Raw genomic sequence first — 17746 nt, forward strand, 5'->3', positions numbered from 1 at the left:
TTGTTCAAACTTTTGCATCCGGCTGTACAACTGGCTTGTATTAGCTTAGGAAACAAGTTTTCATATCTCTGAAGTCGGAAGAAAACCTTGTTTCTCCAAAATGGTAACTTTACAAGAGAAAGAGAAAACCTACTCTACTTTTAAAGTAAGTCAGTGGAACCAGACTTTTTTCCAAGTCATTTTGGGCCATTTCTTTTGGTCTGTTCTTCATGAAATGCACATGCAATGTAAAGGGCAACATGTATTTTCAAATTATGTAAAAAACTGAAAAATTTCTCCCAAAATGGAGATACGAGGTTTTCTTCTGACAGCACCTGTGATTATTCTTGACATACAGCTCTAATAAATCAGGTCTTGTAGTTTGTAGACCAAGTATTGATCTTTGTTCCTTGTATTAACCTTTAAACCAGCTCACTGTTTCGGCACCTCCCACTCTGTGTTTGAAGCCAGTCAGCATTCCAGAACACGGTCAGAGTAATTTGAGAAGAATCCCGTCCAAAGCTCTTTTGTAACGCTGTTTTGTAAGTGGCTTGTGTAAGAGCTTTCATATATATGTTTCCAGGAGAGGCACTGCTTAGTGACAGGAGCTCCAGCTGATTGAAACACCATGTAAGTGTTTACGTTCTCCTCTTGTTGGTTTAAAGCTGCAGTTTAAAGTGGGGCATGTTGTTGGTTTTTAAGGTTTACAGACTGGAAAACAACATTTGACCCAGAAAAGCAAGTGCATAAACCTGTGTTTCTGAATGTGAGCAGTGTTAGAAGGGGATACTGTGAAGGAAGGGGAGGGAGTTTGTCAGTGATTTATAGTTTGTCAAATATTCTCAGGATGTTGAAAATGTGAACAATTTGTGTCTGTCTGGACATTTGTGTGCAAAAATATTGCAAGGGCTACAAGAGGCCAAAGCTTAAGGTTTGGATTAGATTGGGTGTGTATACATACAGTGGGCTCAATTATTTAGACATTTGTCCTGTACTTAAACATATACAGCACTGTGCAAATTCAGAGTTACAAAGAAAACAGCTATTTCCAGTCATTTTGGCCACAAATAATGTACAAATAATGAATTTTTCAGAAGACATTTCTGAGGAGATCAGATATAAGGTAAACCACTTGCATAATGAAGGAGAAAGTGAAATGAAAACGAGTAAAAAAAAAAAAACTACAGAGAAAACAGGGCTCCTAACAACCACCTGGAAGACCTGGTAGACACCAAAACTGTACGAATCTCCACCACACCCATAAATGCTTGAATGGGCTTCATGTCGGGCGAATGTGCAGGCCACATCATTCGTCTAAACTCTCCAGAATCCTCCTCGAACCAATTCTGGACAACTTGGACTTGATGGCATGGTCCGTTATCCTGCTGGAACATCCCATCACTGTGGGGTTAAATGAAGTCCATGAAGTGCTGCAAATGGTCAGCAAGCAGTGAAACTGTCAATGACATGTGGACCAGTGGACCCAACCCATGCCATGAGAACACATCCCACACCAGTATGGAACCACCACCAACCTGCACAGTGCCTTGTTGACAACTGGGGTCCATGGCTTCATGAGGTCTGTGCCACACATGAACCCTCTTCAGCCTGGAGCAATTGGTACTGTGACTCATCGGACCGCGGTCCATGTTGCCAGTCCTCTAGGGTCAAGTTAGCAACCTTACAAGCCCAGGTGAGGTGCTGTGTCTGGTGTCATGGTGTTAACAGAGGCACTCTGGTGGGTCTTCTGCTCCCATATCCCATGGAAGCTAAAGAACGCTGCACTGCCCTGTGGGATTAGCATGTGGGGCCTCTTGTATTGAATGTGGATGTGATTTCTGAACAAGTCGCTTGTCTATTTTGACAAACGATTCTAGTCAGACGCCACCGGTCATGATCCTTAAGCACCTGCAGGTGGCCACTGGGCTGTCCACTGTGGATGGTAATGCCTTCTATGATGTATTCCTGGTTCTCACTGTGGATCAAGGAATGTTAAATTCCCACACAACTTTGGAAGTGGAATGTTCCATCCGCCTGGCTCCCACTACGATGCCTCGTTTGAACTCCTGCCTTGCTGTGAGCACAATGGCCAGTGTTCACCTCACTCACAAGATGAACACCTCACAACTTATACAGGTGTCCCCAGAGGTACACACTACTATCCCATGACGTTTGGCATGTCTGTGTAATTTTTGCCTGACTGTGACAAATGAATAACTTGTACTTAGGGACCATATTGATTGAAAATTAAATAGGTGAAAGGGTCTCTGACTTCACCCAAATTCTTTTTTGGTGGCATAACATTAGCCTCGTATTTTTAGTGTCTCACCTCTAACACGTCTTGCCTGATGAACTACAGTTAGGAAAAGGAGGAAAGCTGTGAAATTGAATTTTTGGTGAACTGTCCCTTTCAGGTTAGAACTGGGCTAGGTGTGTGTATGTTGTCTCTGCACGCTGATAATCACAGACTCATCAGTGTGGTGTTTATCCTCTGCTGGATCTCTCTGACATTGAGAATGGTCAATTATGTCTCTTTACTTATTAGAACTGCTGGAGCGTCTTTAACACAAACACGGCGCTGCAAATTACCGCTGCCTTGTAGGGTTTAAATTCAATCAGGCTTGAAGGCGACGGGGAGGAGATCGCAATTAGCCCGCATTAACATTTCAGATGGACTTTTCTGTGGCCAGACAGCCACCCTGACCGCCTGCTTTAATTCGCTTAGTGCGTTCGAGCGGCGGCTGACGCACCTCTCTCCCACTTACAGACAGATCTGCACTCCAGAAAGGGTTCTCTATAGTAGCAAGGAAACAAAAAGTTCAACACCCTTAACACACGGTTCTTCAAGGGTACTGGAGGCCAATGGATATATCTAGAACTATGAAACTTTAAAGAACCTTTCGGTTCTATTAATGGTTAAATGGTTCTTCACTGTGATTGAAAACGTTATGTATGCTTTTAACCTTTTTAAAAATGGTTCTAAGAAGTACCAAAAATTATTATGCTAATGTGACACGTCATAGAACATTTCATTTGTGATATATATATATATATATATATATATATATATATATATATATATATAGAGCACAATATATAATCAAACTACTTAAAAAACTATTATTATTGTTATTAATGTTGTTTTTTGTTGTTGTAATAAGAATAATATACCTATAATATAATATGTTGGTATGTTATAATTATATACATATGATGTATAATTATATATTGTATAATTATGATCATCATCATTGTCATTGTTATTATCTTACTGAGGTAATTATAAACATATATAACTATTATTATTGTTAATTTGTTGTAAGAATAATAATATAGCTATAATATAATACATGGTCATGTTATAATATAATTATACACAATGATGTATAATTATGTATTATATAACTATGATCATCATTATCATCGTCATTGTCATCATTATCTAATTAAAGTAAATATAAACATATATAACTTTTATTATTGTCATTATCTTGTTTTGTTGTCATAATAGTAATCATCATCATTATTATGATACAATTATCATGATTATTATTATTATGATGAAGAAGATGGTGATGATTATGGTAAGGATTATAATTATGAAGATTATGACTATCACCATCATCATCATCATCTAATTAACACAATTATAAACATTAGCATCTTCATTATCATAATAATTTATGCAATAGAGATATAATAACTTATTGTCTTAACTTTTTGGAGGCAAATAAATCTTTATTAGAATTTACTGAATCATTATTTACCATTTATTGAATTTTAAAGCATATATATATATAATATTTATATATATATATATATATATATATATATATATATATATATTTTTTTTTTTTTTTTTTTTTTTTTTTTTATAAGAACCCTGTTTATTAGACTGTACCCAATCCATTCCTGAAAATCGCCATAGAAACCGTCCTCTGAGGAAGAATCGGCTCTGGAAAAAAGTAATGTAAACAACTGTGAGGAATCTAGGACACCCTCTCCTCCAACATCCGTCCTGATGAATGGAGAATGTGTTGGGAGGGATTGTATCAGTCGACACGATTGAGTTTACAAGGTCAAGAGCTTGCCATCATTTACGCTCTTGGCTGACACTCCAGACTGCAGTGGGTGAAGATGCAGGAAAGTAGGCCAGCTCCCACTGATATCTCTGAGTCTCGCAGCCAAAATCTGTCTGTTTCAACATCTTCCTGTCTGTGAATATTTGATTAGAGGACAGATCTGACCAGAGCAGAGCCGTACACTGAGCTTCAGTCACACTCACAGCCTCACTGTCTGCAGTCAAATGCCTCATTTCTGATCTGTCTTATCAATGTATCGCAAATGTCTACTGTTTAAAATGTCTCCGTCACCAGTAAAGCTAGTTGAGTATTTGCTGTAATATTTGTTTATGCAAATTGATTTCTCCACAGCCTTCAGGAGAAACATGGTGTCTGCGTTTAACGCCTTACTAAACCTGACCTGGTGGATAGACACGCAGGGAATTCTGGTCTTTCTGTGTGTGGTGCTGTTGGTGAAATACCTGAGTGACACTCGACCCAAGAACCTCCCCCCAGGTCCCCTTCAACTGCCCATTATTGGCAACCTGCTGGACATCAGCTTCCGTGATCCCATCAGATCCTTTGAAAAGGTCTGGATTCTTAATGAAATTTTTGGTAACACTTCCTATAAATCTTGTATTCATAATTAATGAATGCATTAATAAAAATGTCATATGGTATATAGAATACCTTATAAACCTGGCAGAAGGTACTATATGGAATATGAGAAAAAGAGCTGATTTCTGGTGGGCCTGGCACTGCTATATTACTGGATGTAATTATAACTACTACTAGCAATTACACAAGCTTATGCCCAATATTATAAGGCTTTATTCATGCCATACAACATTTTATAAATGCATTTATAATGAATTTATGAATTCAGAACTCAGAGGAAGTGTTACTTAAGTACTGTACATCACTGTACATATATCTGGCTTTTTTGTAGAGATACTTTATAAAACAATCAGGAGAAACTTTACTTCACTGATCTTATGTTAAAATGATTTGGTCTGCCTTTAAAATACGTTTCTGTTACATTTGGTCCTCAGATCTATGAGAAGTATGGTGGCGTTAACACACTTTACCTCGCAAACCAGGACTGTGTTCTGCTGTCCGGCTATAAGAGTTTCAAAGAAGCATTTGTGGAAAAAGGGGACATCTTTAGTGACCGAGCCTCCTACCCACTGAACGACAGACTATCCAGAGGATTGGGTAAAAACACCCAAACATATATATATATATATATATATATATATATATATACATATATATATATATATATATATATATATATATATATATATAGATATGATTTAAACAAAAAATTAAAGTTTCTGACCTTGCTAACAAAACAAAAACAGTGTAATGAAAATGTTGTCAGTGATTTGTAAACCAATCAATAGCTAGCTGAACTCATCTGATCTGACCATTCGATTCTGATTAATTCTAAAGTTGAACATTAAGTAATGCTATATACACTATGTGGACAAAAGTATTGGGACACCTACACATTATACCTACAGGAGCTTTCATGAATTCCATTCTAAATCCGTAGTCATTAATATGGAGTTGTTCCCCCATATCATCATCCCTCCTCCACCAAACTTTACAGTTGGCACAATGCAGTCAGGCAGGTAACGTTCTCCTGGCATTCGTCAAACCCAGACTGCCAGATAGAGAAGCGTGATTTGTCACTTGAGACTGCAAGGCTATGTGCTTAATTTTATCCACCTGTTAGCAATGAGTGTGGCTAAAACACCTGAACGTAATAATTAGGAGGGTGTCCCAATATTTTTGTCCATATAGAGTGTTGCTATGGTTTTCAAGGCAAATATACATTTTACCTGTATGTACATAATTCCTATGACATATAACACTAATTTGCCTTGCTAATGACTTTCATCTCTCCATGGTTGTGAGAAGGCCTCATTTCATCCAGTGGACACATGTGGAGGCAGCAGAGACGCTTTGTTCTGTCCACGCTGAAGAACTTTGGCATGGGAAAAAAGATCCTGGAGAACTCCATCTTGCAGGAGAGCCACTACCTGTGTGAAGCTCTGAATTCCCACCAAGGTCAGAGGAACAAAGTGGTCAAGAGTTCTACAATGATGTCCGAGCCCAAGTGTTATGAATGTAATCACAAATACTTAAGAGCAGTTCTGCAGGTCTAATGCAGGCATTACAAGGTATTATATGCAGTGTATGATGCATTCTAAATGCATGTCTCTAAATGCATAATGTCTATTGCTATCTATAAACATAGGGAAGTGAGGCAAGTGGATAATGATTCAAGCATGCAGAATGTACAGTTGGCTAGTTTGTTTATTATTTATTTATTTATTTATTTATTTATTCATTCATTCATTCATTCATTCATTCATTCCACATATTATCACTTCACAATCGTAACTGTTTCTTTGTCATGTACTGCAGTATTTTCTAATAATCCAAGCTTCACAATGGTTTGCAAATTTCCTCATGTTTTGGAGTGTTGGGTCAATTTCAATACAAAATACAGGCCAATGCTGCCCTCTATTTGTTGAAAGATGCAACTACAGCATCTCATTGAAGGCCAAAAACCAAACACCAGCTCTTTTACGCCTGTGATCACTTCACCGCGCCCATGTCTCCCTGTGTAAAACGTTAATTAAAATTACACCCAGCCCTTTCTTATTATTATGTGCTTGTTCTGTCTCTCAGGTTTGCCCTTTGACCCTCACCGTACACTGACCAACGCAGTGGCCAACATTATCTGCAGCCTGGTGTTCGGCCACAGGTTTGAATACGATGACCACTACTTCCATCAGATTCTGCAGTACTCGGATGAAGTGTTTCAGCTTCCTATGACCGGCTGGGGCCGGGTATGATGTACAAAAGCAGATACATCTGACAAATAGGTTCACATCATCAAAGAACTAAACTAAATATGCAAAGCAGTTGTGTAGTTTAGATGTTTACATCACAAACAAAGTGGGTACACAAGTACTTACGGCATGATTAACTGTAAAATGCCACAATAAAAGTCTAAAAGTGTCACTTAAATTGATTACACATTTCAAATATTCATGTTTCAGTCAGAAGTCACATCAAACCCAGGCTGAAGCCCAAATGGCTCCGTACTCCCTAAATAGTGTTCTAGCTATGAAAAGCTAGAAATTCTAGGCTCTACAGCCAAATAGTGCAGCATTTATCGAGTGTGGATGTGTCTGAGTCCCAAATGACTATTTCTTAGCTGTATTTTGCTCTGTTGGGCTGCAGGATCCAGTATTTAAACTCCTACATAGTGCACTATGTAGGGAGCAGGGAGCCGTTTGAGATTCAGCCCCAGTGTGAGAAGAGAGCGCCATTGGATTGGTGCTAAATAAGACTCACTGTGGTAATTTGGTGATCAAAAAGTACTTATAAAGCAAAAATGCCTTAAACAGTGCTGTGTTATCATAAGTTCATTGTTATACAACAAAAAGTTAAAACATTAAAGAAATGACCGCAATATACAGTGCTGAGTGACCCAATGTTCTCCTAATTCAGCAGTCAATGGTTGCTTGGCAATGATACTGCACTCTAATGGAACTACATTTATTGGCGGAATACTTGTTTATGTTGATTATTATTAATAATAACATATTATTTTCTGGAAAATTGTGTATTTTATTATATTTTATGTTGGGCACTTCGCATCATGCCTAAGAATACTCTTCCCATGATAAAATCCCAGTAACACACAGCCTCTCATGGCTTATTGCTTTATTATACACACCTAAAACCTAAGAATAGCTCAGATGGTTTGTATTGAATTTCCTGTAGTTACTGAGTAATAAGCCTTAGTATGTAATAAGCCTGGGGTTTTAAGGGGTTAACCGTATCTATAATTATGCTAATCATTTCTCTTCCTTGATCAGCTCTACAATAAGTTCCCCACCCTCATGTCCTGGCTCCCAGGAAGGCACCAGAGAGCCTTCGCCAATCTTTCAAAGGTAAAGCGTTTCATCCAGGAGGAAATCCAGAAGCACAAGCAGGACAGAAACCCAGACAACCCCAGAGACTACGTCGACTGCTATCTGGAGGAAATCGAGAAGGTACTGTGCACGATGATCAACAAATACATCCTAGTAGTATACAGAGAAATATCCAGAGTAATGTCAACAATAATATTAAAAATACATTTTAAATAACATCATTGATTTACATGCATCATGCATGTCCTATAAGTGGCCCTGTGTTCTCCAGTGTAAGGACAGCCAGGCCGAGTTTACAGAGGAGAACCTGGTGTGGTGTGTGGTGGATCTGTTCGGAGCTGGAACGGAGACCACCTTCAACACTCTCAGATGGGCCATGCTTTATATGGCCAAATATCCCGCAGTGCAAGGTAGGACCTCTGTCACTCATAAACAAAAGAACAAATAACTGGAAACAGTGAATTCATTAAATAAAAAAAAATGTATGAATGAAGTGAAATAAAAGTTTGTCCAAAATAAAATAACAAAATAAAATAGGTAAATATAAATAAGCAAAAATGTTAAGGAATGCCAAATAAACAAGGTGTTGTTTATAAGGTGTTGCTAGGCAGTTGCTATGAGGAATGGATTGTTTACTGGGTGGTTTTTAGGGGGTTGATAAGTGATGGATGTGCACATTCCAGAGCTGGAGGGGTGTTTATCTTGAAAACTGAGGCACAAGTTAACGGGCAAAAACCCAGCAGAAAAATAAAAAGAATAGGAAGATTATAAATCGGATAACAACAGTGTTGCTTTGCAATGTGCAATCACTGATAAAACATACGAAAGTGATTAAAAAAAAAGGTAAAAACATAAAAAATAAAGGAAGGGTTAAAAACTAAAGGGTTCAACAAGGTGTGACTTCAGTCGCCCAGGTCCAGAATTGATGACTCTAAATCTAAACCAGTGGCTCTCGACTCAGCACACTTGATCCAGCTTACCAACTGGTTATGAAGGCCTTGATAAGTTGGACCTTAAAGTTGGCTCCGGTGTGTTGGAGCAGAGAATACATGGAACTGTGCAGAGTAGTGGGTCTTCAGGACTCTAGTAAAAGACCCACTGTTTTAAACCTTTCAAACTTCTTTTACTTGTAAAATTATGCATTTTCAGGGAATAAGAACTGCAGCTTATGTAAAACGACCTTCCAGTATCATTAAATGTGTGAATGAGAGCAGTTCTTGTGGAGTCAGACAGTGAAGCCCAAACTGCATGTGTTTTGCTATGATGGTGAGGGAATGATGGCATTAGTTCTCCAAAAGTTCAACATCACCATCATCATCATCATCATCACTTTTATTTATATAGCGCCTTTTCCATGCTCAAGGATGCTTTACAATCAATACATAATCAACAATGCATAACAGAACACATACTCAGACACACACACTCCATGGCTCCCACAGCTACCGGGGGAGGATTTCATTGACCACGGTATAGAGTCACTTAGCTAGCCCGGAAAGAGTCCTTAGCCACGGGGGAAAGTCTTACATCGCAACTACGGTGCATCATGCAGGAGGCTGGCCAGGAAGCCTCAAAGGCCAAAAATGTCCTCAGCCACGAAGGGGTAGCATTTTCCTGCAGCCCAACCCCACCAGTCCAGACCTCATAGCTGCAAGGCAGCGAGACCCAAGCAGCCGGGCCAGGCTGCGATGTCACGTTTATCAGGTCCCCAGACCAGAGAGTCTTGTAGCCATGATACAGCGTCACTCAAGCGGCTGGTCCAGGCTGCATCATAGCTGAGATTTAGCATCACCCAAACAGGCAGCCCAAGAAGCCTAAGCTGCACTTGGAAAATCGCTCTTGGCCTCTGCACACACACTCACTAACACACAAGTTGCTGTAATGACATTTGTTGCTAAGTTGTAATTGTCTGGCTGAATCAGTTTATGCATCCATTTTTACTTTCCTTTGTACATTACAGAGAAAGTCCAGGCAGAAATTGATCATGTGATCGGACAGACTCGTCCACCCTCGATGGATGACAGAAGCCGGCTGCCGTACACTTACGCAGTCACTCACGAGATCCAGCGCTTCTCCAGCGTTGTCCCCTTCGCCCCTCCCAGAGTAGCCAACAAAGACACTACAGTAGCAGGTTACCTCATCCCTAAGGTGAGACACTGCAGTGGAAGGCTAGTATATCTGGGATACTTCAGTGGACGGCTACTGTATCCCATTCTTAAAGAATTAAGACTAAATGACTAATAACAGGTACACCAATAATGTCCTTGGGAAAGATTCCTAACACTATGTTCACCTGCCAGTGTAAATCACTCTGGATAAGAACATCTGCTAAATATATAGTTGTAGTAAAGTGACATGAACAACGTGTAAAACGTATTAGATAAAACAGAAGAAGTCATCATCATCATCATCATCGTCGTTAACTGCTTCGTCGTTAACTGCTAAGGTCGCGGTAGCAGTTGGGAGAGCAGAGAATCCCAGACGACCCTGTCCCCCGCAACTTCCTCCAGCTCATTCCCGGGGACCCCAAGCCGCTCCCAGGCCAACCTGGAGATATAATCCCTCCAGCGCATCCAAGGACGACCCCGGGGCCTTGTCCCGGTAGGCCGTGCCTGGTACACCCCCACCGGGAGGCATCCAGGTGGCATCCGGATCAGATGCCCGAACCACCTCAGCTGGCTCCTCTCAATGCGGAGGAGTAGCGGCTCTACTCCGAGCTCCTCCCGGATGGCCAAGCTCCTCACCCTATCAAATAGAGTGTAGCCTGCCACCCTGCGAAGAAAGCTCATTTCCGCCGCTTGAATTCACGATCTCATTCTTTCAGTCATTACCCATAGATCATGACCATAGGTGAGGGTCGGGATGTAGACCGACCGGTAAACAGAGAACTTCACCTTACGGCTCAGCTCCCTCTTCGCATTACTGCTGCCACTTGTCCCAGCCTGCGGTCGATCTCACGATCCCTCTTCCCATCACTCGTGAACAAGACCCCGAGATACTTAAACTCCTCCACCTGGGGCAAGTCCTTTCCCCTTACCTGGAGTGGGCATGCCATCCTTTTCCGGGCTAAGACCATGGACTCAGACTTGGAGGTGCTGATCCGCATACCAACCGCTTCACACTCAGCTGAAAACTGCTCCAGTGCATGCTGGAGGCATCCATGTGATCCAGCCAAGAGAACCACATCGTCTGCAAATAGCAGAGACGCCACCCTCCGGCCTCCACACATAATGCCCTCCTGACCACGGCTACGCCTTGACACCCTGTCCATAAATATCACAAACAGCAGTGGAGACAGGGCACAACCCTGGCGGAGTCCAACGCTAACACTGAAAGAGTCAGACTTAATGCCGAGTATACGAACACAGCTTTCACTCTGGGAGTACAGAGATTGAATGGCCCGGAGTAGCAGCCCCGGCACCCCATACTCCCGGAGGACCTCCCACGAGATATCTCGGGGAACACGGTCGTAAGCCTTCTCCAAATCCACAAAACACATGTAGACTGGGTTGGCAAACTCCCATGCCCCCTCAACAATCTGTGAGAGGGTAAAAAGCTGGTCCATTGTTTCACGGCCGGGGCGGAATCCGCATTGTTCCTCCTCAATCCGAGGTTCAACTATTGGTCGAAGTCTCCTTTCTAGCACCTTGGCATAGACTTTCCCAGGGAGGCTGAGCAGTGTGATACCCTGATAGTTTGCACACACCCCCCGTCCCCTTTCTTAAAAATAGGGACCACCACCCCGGTCTGCCAGTCCAAGGGTACTGTTCCCGAGGTCCATGCAATATTGCAGAGGCGTGCCAGCCATGACAGCCCCACAACATCCAGAGCCTTAAGCATCTCCAGACGAATCTCATCCACCCCCGGTGCCTTGCCACTGAAGAGCTTGCCAACTACCTCAGTGACCTCGACCAGGGAAATGGAGCTTGACACGCCAGAAGCCTCTGGCCCTGACTCCCGTGAGGGAGGCATGTCTCCCGGATTAAGAAGTTCTTCAAAGTGCTCCTTCCACCGACCGACAATATCCTCATTTGAAGTCAGAGTTTCTCCACCCCTGCCGAATACAGCTTGGGCGCAGCCACCCCGACCGCTCCTTGAGCGAACCTCCTTGAGGCCGACTGAAAGTCTTTTTCCATGGCTTCACCAAACTCCTCCCACACCCTGGATTTTACTTCTGCCACCGTTGCGGCTGCCACCTTTTTTGCCTGTTGGTACCTATCTGCTGAGTTGGGAGTCCTTCGGGCCATCCAGTCCCTAAAGGCCTCTTTCTTCAGCTTGATGGCCTCCCTCACCCCCGGTGTCCACCAGGGGGTTCTTGGGTTACTGCCCTGACAGGCACCAACAAGCTTTTGGCCACACCTACGCCTGGCAGCTTCCACAATGGAGATTTTGAACAGGGTCCATTCAGACTCCATGTCCCCTACCTCCTCCAGGACATGAGAAAAGCTCTCCCGGAGGTGGGAGTTAAAATCTTTCCGAACAGGGGCCTCCGACAGTCGTTCCCAGCACACCCTCGCTATTTGCTTGGGCCTACCGGGTCTGACCATCAGTCTTCCCTGCCATCTGATCCAACTCACCACCAGATGGTGATCAGTTGACAGCTCAGCACCTCTCTTCACCCGAGTGTCCAGAACATATGGTCCCAAGTCAGATGAAATGACAACAAAGTCGATCATTGATCTATGACCCAAGGAGCTCTGGTACCATGTACACTTATGAACATCCTTGTGTTCGAACTTGGTGTTCGTTATGGTCAATCCATGCCTAGCACAGAAGTTCAATAACAATTCACCATTCGGGTTTAGATCGGGCAGGCCGTCCTTCCCAATCACGCCTCTCCAGGTCTCCAGGTCAGTCATTGCCAACATGAGCATTGAAGTCTCCCAGTAAGACTATGGAGTCTGTGGGCGGGACCCTTTCCAGAACCCCGCCCACTTGCTCCAAGAAGGCCGAATACTCCGACCTACTTTTTGGTGCATAAGCACACACAACAGTCAGAGTTTTCCTCTCTGCGATTTTAATTCGCATTGAGGTGACCCTCTCGTCCACCGGGACAAACTCCAACTGCATGGCTACCAGTCGGGGACTCGTGAGTATCCCCACACCCGCCCAGCGCCTCTCACCCTGTGCAACCCTGGAGTAGGAGAGGGACCAACCCCTATCAAGGAGTTTGGTTCCAGAGCCGACACTGTGGGTGGAGGTGAGCCCAACTATATCTAGTTGGTACCTCTCAACCTCTCGCACAAGCTCCGGCTCCTTCCCCCCCAGTGAGGTTACATTCCACGTACCAAGAGCCAGTTTCTGCCGCAGGGGCCTAGGCCACCAGGGGCCCCCCCGCAATCTCCCACTGCCTATACGGCACTGCACCACTCCCCCGTGCTGGACCTTGCGGGTGGTGGGCCTCTCCATGTTGCTTCTTCGGGTACACGATTGTCTGTGTCCATTTCTCAGAAGAAGTCAATAAATAGTAAATAATAAATTGTGACATATCATGACACCTATTAAACTTCTCAGGAAAATCGCAAAAGAATCATTTTGTGGCTCAAGTATTGTGAGAATCATACCGTGTGGCCTCCAGAGATTCCAACCATTACTAGGTTACTATGTCTTGTATGTAAGTCAAGTTACTTCAGAAAAGCCACTGTATATTTAAGGTCAGAGATTGCAGTAGCAGACAGAGAAGAAGACATACACATCAATTTCTGTTGACATTGGCCTGTTTTTCTTTCTTCCCCAGGGAATGATGATCGTCCCCTTCCTGAACCCAATCCTGCAGGACAAGCATGAGTACAGCACTCCCGACAAGTTCAACCCAGAACACTTTCTGGATGAAAACGGCAGATTTGTGAAGAGAGAAAACTTCATTCCCTTTTCAATAGGTAATTTTCACTGAAACTACTTCAGTATGCATTGTAATAGTGAAATAGGAGTCTAAGTCCATGCCACAACTGAATGAATCAGAAACCGAGTTAAGATCAAAAGTAAATTCACTAGCCCAAATCCAATGATTTTCAAAAATGACTACACTATTCACAAGTTCACCTACATGTATTTACATTCATTGTCCTTTTTATCAGCTCCACTTACTATATAGGTGCACTTGTACTTCTACAATTACAGACTGTAGTCCATCTGTTTCTATGCATACTTTGTTAGCCCCCTTTTACCCTGCTCTTTAATGGTCAGGACCCACACAGGACCCCCACAGAGCAGGTATTATTTGGGTGGTGGGTCATTCTCAGTAGTGACACTGATGTCGTGGTGGTGTGCTAGTGTGTGTTGCGCTGGTCTGAGTGGATCAGACACAGCAGTGCGGCTGGAGTTTTAAACACCTCAGTGTCGCTGCTGGACTGAGAACCAAAAACATCCAGCTGACAGTGTCCTGTGGGCAGCGTCCTGTGGGCAGTGTCCTGTGGCCACTGATGAAGGACTAGAGGATGACCAACACAAACTGTGCAGCAGCAGATGAGCTATCATCTCTGTCTTTAGATCTACAAGGTGGACTGACAATGCAGGAGTGTCTAATAGAGTGGGCAGTGAGTGGACACAGTGTTTAAAAACTCCAGCAGCACTGCTGTGTCTGATCCAGCACAACACACACTAACACACCACCACCACGTCAGTGTCACTGCAGTGCTAAGAAGGATCCACCACCCAAATAGTACCTGCTCTGTGGGGGCCCATGGGGGTCCTGACCATTGAGGAACAGGGTAACAAAGCACGCAGAGAAACAGATGGACTACAGTCTGTAATTGTAGAACTACAAAGTGCACCTATATAGTAAGTGGAGCTGATAAAATGGACAATGAGAGTAGAAACAAGAAGTTGTTGTGGGGTAACCTAAAGATAACCAACTGTCCTCCACTGTCACTGCCCATACATTCCTTTTTTGGGAGTAAAACAGTCCGTAGTCCAGTTCCTTTTCACTATTGTTCCTAGTTAAAAGTACAACACTAGTATGTATATTAGCTGCAGTATATTAGCATCAGCATGCTATTCAGCTAGCCTGCTCACAATCCATCTACATTTCAAGTTATGCAACTGTAAAAGTATTAGCAGCATATAATGATTTTTAGGGTGTTAATTTATTGTAAATATTTCTGATTAAAAGATGCACTTTCAAAATTGTATTAGAAACAATGCTGAAAAAATTTGCATTTTGTACTCAAGTAAATAAAACAGTTTATAGCTGAAGCTCTTGAAATCAGCTGACTGGTGCAGTAGTTTGGCAGGTAACTGAATGTGGGTTTATTGCTGCAATGAAAAATGTTATGCTCTGAATTTACTTGATTCTAATGTGTACATTATTTTCATATGAATTTAACACAATTTAGCTTTTCAGCTTACTTTTGTAATTAATTTATAGTAGGTATGTGAATGGCTCCATTAAATCCACTGACTAGCGCTGTGCTTTGGCAGGTAAGCGGATGTGTCCAGGTGAGCAGCTTGCCCGTATGGAGCTCTTCCTCTTCTTCACCTCTCTGATGCAGCGCTTTACTTTTCACGCTCCTGAGGGCCAGACTCTCGGGTTAGAGCGAACGGTGGGCATCACCTTAGGCCCCAGACCCTTCCAGATACGTGTAGTGCCACGCTGATGTCAACAAGCTGAAGAGTTCATTAACACTGCAACATTTCTGTAACATACTACTAACCCACTAGAGGGCAGCATAGAGTCTACTTCTGCTGTAGAAACTGAGTTTTCACAATTGTCAAAATTCATACTCAGTTAAAGATAAAATATTCTTACTTAACAATATTTTGATCAGCCTAATTAATAAACCACAGTTCAGTTCAAGTTCAAATAAGTTCTTTATTCCAAAAATGATATGTAATGTATGTATCACTGTTACGGTACAAATTATGGTACAAATGTCCATATCACTCTGAAATATATTATATTACATGTTGTAAATGACAACATGTAATATAATATATTTCATATACATATTCATATACATGAAATGTCTTAAATTCTCAAATTCATCTCTTTTTTTGTTTCTTTTATACCAATTTTCTATGACTATGTCAAAAAAAGTTTCCAATTTAGGGATTTTCAATTATCTACATCATTTGAGCACAGAATCTGTTCTTTAGGTTATGTGAAAATTTCATGATGAATGGACCAACGGAAATGTTCCAAAACTGATTGGAATAAAATCTCTTTATAATAACTTACATTAAAAGTAACGCTTTTGCATTGTCACTGAGATGAATCCCACATAAAATTGACCACCTACTGAACGTCTACTAGTTTAGTAATATCAAAAATGCAAAACATGCAAAAATTTCATATGAACATGAGGAGGAGTTTGACAGACGAGTCTCCGGAGTTGCAGCCGTGTTCATAGATTTGATTCGAGAAATGATTGATGAACACATTACCATGTAGATTCATTTCCTCAGTGCTTGTTTTCTGCTGTGTGATTTTATCCCCTCTTCATAACTGTTATGACACTCATACTAGGCCAGGAAGCCAGTCACTAGAGGCTGTAAGAAATTAAACCAAAATGGTATCAAACAATGAAAAACAATGAAGTGAAGTGCAAATAAATAATGCTGCAGTGGAATTTGTTCAGTTGTATAAAGGTGTACAAAAAACATTCTGCCAGCAATTTTTTGTTTTTAATAACTTTATTTTTCAGGAAATGCCTCTTTTCACTAGTGCAAATGGGCCCAAAACAATACCATAATCTTGGAGGAGAGCTAAGATGACAAGGGATCAAAAACTTTTCAAGACATTAAGAATCAGTATGGCTTACCCAACACTTCTTTCATCATGTATAAATGTATTAGATCTCCACTCCATGGAACTTAAATCAATCCATCAATCCACTGCATAGTTTAATCTTTCCTAACGGTCAGCTATCCAGCTCTGCCTCAACCATCTACTCCTTTCTACTAGAATCATCTTTAAATCCACTTGATATAATAAGAGTATGGACTCCAGAAATTAGTCCGATCTTCCTAATCATGGAAAATGATAGTCATGGCTTCCTAAAACCCAAGTCATCAGATCATTCATTGGAAACTTGTCTCTATTTCATTTTTTTTATTGTCTTCGTTTTATAATTGACTTATTATATTAATAATATGTAAAAATAAAAGAATTTTGTTATTCATGATGTTCATCTTTGATGTATATGTACCACAGACACTCATGTCTGGTCGAAGTGCATGTAAATTTCAATGTGCATGAAAACAAGCATGCACACTCCAGTCCAGGGATCATAGATATTCATACCTAGATGCTGCGTTGGGTCCAGCCAGGTACGTCAACAGCGCTGCCATTTTGGGGGAATTCAACATTGCTGCTGGACTGCATTCAGTACTATTACAGAGCGACTGTTTAAGAAAGATACTGTCCATAATTACACTATTTCAAGAGTATTGCTCTCAGAAAGTGGGATAGGATTATATAATGGAGGAAATGCAATGATCCACACTCATGTTTGTGTGATGTGTATTGTTTGTGTGATGTTTATGTGTAGATTTGGCTGTGTGGTTGGTGATGCACAACCTGTTGATGTGATTTTTTTCCCTCTGATTTTATATTAAGCTTGTTTCATCTAATAGTCTATTCAGGGAGTCTTATTGTGATGTTTAACGCTTTGCAGCTCAGTAAGTTATAGCATTCTTTAATCTGTGTAGATATTAATAATAGATTAATGTTAGCACCTTCTTGCACAAAGTTATCTTCTTATTTGCCAGCTTCTTGTTAAAATTTCCCCATTCCATTTTAAATGGTGC

The 17746-nt window shown here is 41.5% G+C and overlaps 1 protein-coding gene across 1 annotated transcript; it reads left to right on the forward strand.

The window, feature by feature from the left end:
• Positions 1-445: 445 nt before the first annotated feature.
• On the forward strand, positions 446-16186 carry LOC118822229 (cytochrome P450 2J6-like). The gene is made up of 10 exons (XM_036591168.1): positions 446-609; positions 4413-4630; positions 5093-5255; positions 5967-6116; positions 6744-6904; positions 7943-8119; positions 8271-8409; positions 9960-10147; positions 13737-13878; positions 15419-16186. Exons 2-10 carry the CDS (start codon positions 4427-4429, stop codon positions 15592-15594), a joined length of 1500 nt encoding a protein of 499 aa, XP_036447061.1. The 5' UTR covers positions 446-609; positions 4413-4426; the 3' UTR covers positions 15595-16186.
• The last annotated feature ends 1560 nt before the right edge of the window (positions 16187-17746 follow it).

This window comes from Colossoma macropomum, unplaced genomic scaffold (assembly GCF_904425465.1).
Source record: "Colossoma macropomum unplaced genomic scaffold, Colossoma_macropomum, whole genome shotgun sequence".
Lineage (NCBI taxonomy): Eukaryota > Metazoa > Chordata > Actinopteri > Characiformes > Serrasalmidae > Colossoma > Colossoma macropomum.

Coding starts and splice junctions, on each gene's coding strand:
- LOC118822229 (XM_036591168.1), top strand. CDS start 4,427: ATGGTGTCTGCGTTTAACGCCTTACTAAACCTGACCTGGTGGATAGAC. Junction 6,117..6,743: donor AGCTCTGAATTCCCACCAAG/GTCAGAGGAACA, acceptor TCTGTCTCTCAG/GTTTGCCCTTTGACCCTCAC. Junction 10,148..13,736: donor CAGGTTACCTCATCCCTAAG/GTGAGACACTGC, acceptor TTTCTTCCCCAG/GGAATGATGATCGTCCCCTT.